Source organism: Alligator sinensis, unplaced genomic scaffold, assembly GCF_000455745.1.
Source record: "Alligator sinensis unplaced genomic scaffold, ASM45574v1 scaffold216_1, whole genome shotgun sequence".
Classification (NCBI taxonomy): Eukaryota; Metazoa; Chordata; order Crocodylia; family Alligatoridae; genus Alligator; species Alligator sinensis.
Genome location: NW_005841868.1, coordinates 4,536,203 through 4,542,449, shown reverse-complemented (window position 1 = coordinate 4,542,449; position 6,247 = coordinate 4,536,203). Strand labels below are relative to the sequence as shown.

General features: G+C 43.0%; 1 protein-coding gene across 1 annotated transcript in view; it reads left to right on the top strand.

Moving 5' to 3' along the window:
- SF3A1 (splicing factor 3a subunit 1) overlaps nucleotides 1–6,247 on the top strand; it is a 25,136-nt gene that overhangs the window by 15,690 nt on the left and 3,199 nt on the right. Inside the window, exons 8-15 of the mRNA XM_006016826.3 lie at nucleotides 1,163–1,280; nucleotides 1,398–1,583; nucleotides 1,981–2,102; nucleotides 2,251–2,493; nucleotides 3,320–3,527; nucleotides 4,242–4,393; nucleotides 5,986–6,087; nucleotides 6,206–6,247. Coding sequence (XP_006016888.1) covers nucleotides 1,163–1,280; nucleotides 1,398–1,583; nucleotides 1,981–2,102; nucleotides 2,251–2,493; nucleotides 3,320–3,527; nucleotides 4,242–4,393; nucleotides 5,986–6,087; nucleotides 6,206–6,247 — 1,173 coding nt within the window. The remainder of the gene's footprint in view (nucleotides 1–1,162; nucleotides 1,281–1,397; nucleotides 1,584–1,980; nucleotides 2,103–2,250; nucleotides 2,494–3,319; nucleotides 3,528–4,241; nucleotides 4,394–5,985; nucleotides 6,088–6,205) is intronic.

The window sequence follows — 6,247 nt, the reverse complement described above, 5'->3', positions numbered from 1 at the left end:
ATGCACACGCGTGCACACACAGACCCTCCCTTCTTGCATGCAGACACGCGCAGTCCCTCCCCGCATGCAGACACGCACCGGGGTATGGGCACGAGCCCCTAGTTCCTGGTCCAGCAATGCAACCAGGAGCCAGGTGGTGCTGGGGCAGGAAGACAGGGAAATGGCTGGGGGTGGGGCAGGGCTGGGCTGCTGCATCCTGCTGCCAGCTTCCCTAGGTTCTGCTGCCCCTGTCTCCTGTTGTGTTTAACAGGCAGCCAGGAGCAGATAAGTATTTTCTAAACTTTTAGAGCCCCCACAGGTGGGATAGAATGGCCTGGATCACTTATCCTATCCCTGGTATAGGGTAAATGGATTCCAGGTTTCTCTTGGGCTTCACCTGACAAAGCAGGCAGTTTTCTCTTGGACTTTGGCCAACAAAGCAGGTAATTTTGACACTTCCAGAAACCAGTGTTCCCTCTGAGCTGTGTGGTGTGCGTAGCTGCGCAGGCACGCCTGGCAACGCTGCATGACCATGCCTGCGCAGCCACATACACCACACAGCTTAGAGGGAACACTGTCAGAAACCCTTCAGATATTAGATGTTACCAGTCTGCTAACAAGGAGCAAGGACAGTGGTTAAATGTAGTCCTCTGATGCCAGAGCTGGAGATCAGAGCTGCCATAATTTAGCTAGGTGTGGAGTGCTAGATTCCTTTGGGCAATAATCAAACTCCCTGCTCCCCTTCCTAACTTACAGCAACGCCAAGGCTCCCTTCACCTTTGAATTATCACTAAAATTCCTGAAGATACATAGGGATCACTGCTTAGTTGCAGGTTGTAATTTATTAGCGATGAGGTTTCCATTTGTTTGTATGACATTGTATGACTCCCAGCTTTGTAAGATACTTCCAGTGACCTTAGGTGACGTAACTATATCAACAAATGAAAAATAAGGAAAGGAGGTATGTAAAGAGAAAAACCTCTCAATTTCTGTAATGTCCATATTCCACAAAGCTGTCCCAAACAAGTTGTCTAGGGTCAGAAGCATTACTGGTAGCATGATCTCAGTTCGTTTGGTGCACAGGAAATTCTAAAAAACAAAACAGTGCTATTGCTCTGTATTCTGTGTTCAAGGATATTTGATCACTGAAGCTGATAATTGTATGCGTCTCTTCTAACTAAAGGGCTCAGATGATGAAGATGAGAGTCAAAAAGTTCCACCTCCCCCAGAAACTCCAATGCCGCCACCTCTTCCCCCCACTCCTGATCAAGTCATTGTGCGGAAGGACTACGATCCAAAAGGTAAACCAGAGCAGTGACAGTGAATGGCTTCCTTAGTCGCAGAACAGTCAAACAAACAATTGTTACTAAAATGTGCAAAGGAGTGATATACTTAACACTGTGGCTTTCTTCTTCCAGCTTCCAAGCCTTTACCACCTGCACCAGCCCCAGATGAGTATCTTGTCTCCCCCATCACCGGAGAGAAAATTCCTGCTAGTAAAATGCAGGAACACATGCGAATTGGGCTTCTGGATCCTCGCTGGTTGGAGCAGAGGGATCGGTCTATTCGTGAAAAGCAGAGTGACGATGAGGTTTATGCCCCAGGTAGGCTTGGGGCCTCTTGCAGATCTCCATTTTTTTCATTTAAAACCCAGTTCCTGACTTGTGTCATTAATTAACTAGCCCTTGTAAGTAGGGACATAATTTTAAAATATTTTTAAATGCCATTCTTTATACTGTGCTAGTTAGCGTATGTATTGTGATTATTCTGGAATAGACAGTCATCCAATGAAGTTAACATTTTTGTAAAGTTTAATATTATAATGAGCTGTTGCCCAGCCACCACCAACTTTAAATTCAGGCTTTTGGTAGCAGTTTAGCTGGACTCTTCAGCACAAAATGGATTGAAAGGAATTAACAAGGCTTGGTTGTTGTCTTGGTTCATCATACGAGAAAATATGCCTTTTAACTCCTTCCTTTCTCTGTTTCTGCCTTTCTGAAGGCTTGGATATTGAAAGTAGCTTGAAACAGCTGGCAGAGCGCCGTACCGATATCTTTGGTGTGGAAGAAACTGCTATTGGTAAAAAGATTGGAGAAGAGGAGATCCAGAAGCCAGAGGAAAAGGTAAAGTGAAAAGCCTGCTTTAAATTTTCCTGCTGTTCTGAATTTTCAGCAGTGGGGAGCCTCCATAGTCTTGTTTGTTCCTACTGTAAAACTGAAATCCTGATTTATCTAACAGTTTGATATATATTCTGTTTTCTTTCTGACCCAGGTGACTTGGGATGGCCACTCTGGCAGCATGGCCCGTACACAGCAGGCTGCTCAGGCCAATATCACCCTGCAAGAGCAGATTGAAGCTATCCATAAGGCCAAGGGGTTGGTGCCAGAAGACGACAGCAAGGAGAAGATCGGACCCAGCAAACCCAATGAAATGCCCCAGCCTCCACCTCTTTCATCTGCTTCAAATCCCCCAGTTAATGCTCAACCAATCACTTCTGTGCCTCGCCCTCCCTCAGTAAGCAGTCTTATTTCTAGAGATGCACACGGTTGTGATACTTAAATGGAACTAGGGTTTTAGGTTGTAGCCATGTTGGTCTGAGGACATAGGCATGGAACTAGGCTTTGTTACAGCTGACAGTCATTGTAGGGTGCTGGGTGGAAACAGATGTTGAACAAGTTAAGTGTTTGATCTGCCAAATTGGTTTTAAACCATAAAATTAACCATAGAAACAAATTAGAAATTTAACATAAATTTAGTATTATCCAGCTATAGAGGTTTTGGAAAGGGATGACCTCAAGCTGAGTAGAGAAGAAATTAACAATGACAAATCAGAAAGGAAGAAAATGTGACACTGAAGTATTGAGCCAAGAAAAAGCTTTCTGGTGGAAAGGAAGGCAGTCTAGATTAAAGGGCAAAACCCATACTTTGAAGTAAAATTAGTCATCTGCATTGGGTGTGAACATTTCTTGGACATCTCATTCTGTTTTCCCCACTGAATTTGTCTTAATGTTACCAAGTTGGCAGCATTCTGCTGCATGGTTCTGTTGAGAGATTTTCTGTGTCTGTCTGTGTTGCACTGTGACCCTTGAGTTGCCCCTGGAGTGGGAAGTGCACAAGTTACTACTGATGTGTTTACTGATACTTAAAACCAACTTCCTAATGAGCTTTGGGTGATGGAACAGGAATGGCAACTGGAAGTGCACATACCTCAGTCTCCAGGCTTTTGTTCCTCCAAAGAGATTCTAAATGTATGGGAATTTACAGTTGTCAGGAGCATGAAAGATTGAATTTCTGAGTATGCAGAATTGCCTGTTGTAATAAAAATCTCTCTTCTTTCTAGATGCCACCTGTCCGTGCCACAGTTGTTTCTGCAGTTCCTGTCATGCCTCGTCCCCCCATGACTTCTGTGGTCCGTTTACCTCCAGGCTCTGTCATAGCTACCCCCATGCCACCGATAATACATACTCCACGCATCAATGTTGTCCCGATGCCACCATCTGCTCCTCCCCTCATGTCCCCTCGCCCACCTCCTATGATAGTACCAACAGGTTAGTGACGTCTCATAATGTACATTAATTACATAGACTGACTTTTTTGTTTAACATGGCTTTGGGGTTCAACATTCAACTTTGCTGTCATGTTAAATGTGTGTGAGATTGTTAGCCTTGCCACCTTTCTGGGAAGATGCTTATTTGAATGTCCCAGCTGCTGTCTGCTGGTGACCAGTCTAGGTGAAACTTAAAAACCCTATTTTTCTTGCAAAAAAAAGTAGGATAAACCCAAATGTCCTGGATGGCACTTCCTATCTTATTGCCAGTTTGATGTTCAGTACTATAAGATGAGTTATTGGCAAGTGAATAATGATGGTTTTTCTGTTTTGGCTTACCAGAAATTTAATACTTCGGTTTGAAAGGCACATTAGTAAAATCAACTTTGTGCTGCTTGTACACTGAGATTTGTCCTATTTTTGACAGTGTACACCAGACTGAGAGCATTTAAATTCCCCTGTGAGCCACAAAAATATCTCGTGCTGTTTATTAGCTCCCCCTGGACCTCTTCCATACATTTATTCATGTGAAGATCTTTAGTAGCACTGTACATCTGTTATGACTAGAAGTCCCTTTTTGTCTTTTAATGACCACTGCTGGTCACTGGCACAGAAATTGAAATAATGTATGCTCAGGGAACAGTCACTGCATATTGAGTGGGTGGGTGTATATGTGTATTAAAACTGCTTTGAAGATAATTCCATCCTTTTTCAGCATTTGTCCCAGCCCCTCCCGTGGCTCCAGTACCTTCGCCAGCACCAATGCCTCCTCACCCACCACCACCTATGGATGATGAACCTGTGTCAAAGAAACTGAAAACTGAAGACAGCCTGATGCCAGAGGAGGAGTTTCTGCGTAGGAACAAGGTATGACAAGGTCACAGGCTTAGTGGATGAGGGACCGCGGTGGATGCAGTCTGCCTTGACTTTGGCAAGGCTTTTGATACCATCTCCCATGATGTTTTCATAAGTAAGCAAAGAAAATAATTCTAAATGAAACTGTTTAAGGTGGGTGTTCTATGAGTAGGAATCAAAGGGTTGACTTCAAACTGGGAGGAAGTATCAAGTGGGGTTCCCCCAGGTCTGTTCTGGATCTGATACTGTTTAACAGTTTAATGACTGGAAGGTGAAATCGAGTTCATATTTTAGTATGTTTGCGAATGGCATCATGCTGAATAGGTAACAGACTCATTGGCGATTAAGAGTAGGATTCAAAATAACCTTATAGAAATGGTTTGAAGTAAATCAGGTGAAATTCAATAAGGACAAGTATAAATTGCTGCATTTAGGATGAAACAATTAAATGCATAGATATAAATAGGGAAATGACTGGCTAGACTGCAGTACTGTGGAAAGTTGTCCATGTGTTATAGTGAACCTCAAGCTAAATATGACTGTGTGTTAGTTATGCAAAAAAAAAAAAAAGGAAAGAAAGCAAGTAGCCTACCTGGTTGTTTTAAATAGGAGCATCACTTGACAGTCAAGGGAAATAATCCTTCCTGCCCTCCCTTCCAACAAGGTATTTAGCAGAATTCACAGATTCACTGGAATCTGACAAAGCCGCCCCATGAGTGTTTCTGCTATGACCTCAAACTTGCGACCTGTGCCTTGGCACCCGTGCCATCCCAGCCCCCAAGGGGAAGTGATCCTTCGATTTCATCGCTGGTTAGGCCTCACCTGGAGTTTGCCAGGTTTGGGGCACTGCACTTCAAAACATTATGGATGAATCGGAAAGAGTCTATTGAAGAGTAACAAAAATTATTAGAGGTCTATGAAATGTGACTTACAAGAGAAGGTTGGAAGAGCTAGAGCTATTTAGTCTGGAGAAGAGAAGACTATTGGGGGTATTTTATAAGTCTTCAGGTACATGGAGGGTTGTTATAAAGAAGAGGATGATACTCTTCTCTCTGTCCAAAGGGAGCAAGACAAAAAGTATTAGTCTTAACTGGCAACAAGGGTTAAATTTAGGTTGCGAGATACAAAGCCCTATTTTTCTATGATTCTGCATCGTTTGAATAGCACCTAAGTTGTCCAGTTGCTCTTTGTTATAAATCTACAGGCTCACATGTGGAAGGTAGCTGGCATGTGTAACTGACTCATGAAGAGGTAATGCATATGAATAAATTTAGTTTTTTCTTGTCACCATGCTTACATCAATAGGAGTTATTTTAAATCTGGCAGGAAAGAAGAGGGTGTATGCAACTCTAAAAGACCAAATGGAGATTGCTTCCCTGAAGTGAAGAGAAGCGGTAGTCAGATATTAATGATAATTAAGGAAAGGTAAAGGATGTTGAGCAGCTTTTACTTGGAGATATACAAACACAGAGATGGCAAGGATGTATTAAACCATATCAGTCTCCTTTCATGGACTGTGTCCATGTTGAGGGTGAATTGGAGGTTAAAGTTGAATTGAATTCCTTCCTGCTGTTTGTTTCTCATTGTGTATGTCTGTTTTTTAGGGACCAGTCACAGTCAAAGTTCAGGTTCCCAACATGCAGGACAAAACAGAATGGAAGCTGAATGGCCAAGTGCTGGTGTTCACCCTCCCACTCTCAGATCAGGTATGTGACATGCCATTCTAGTCTTAACTCCATCGTGTTGCTGGAAGTGGACAGAAGTTTACCACCTGCTGACATGCCATGTGCTGGAGAGGTTTGAGCTCTTTTTGCTTATTTCCAGGTCTCTGTTATAAAGGTTAAGATCCATGAAGCAACAGGAATG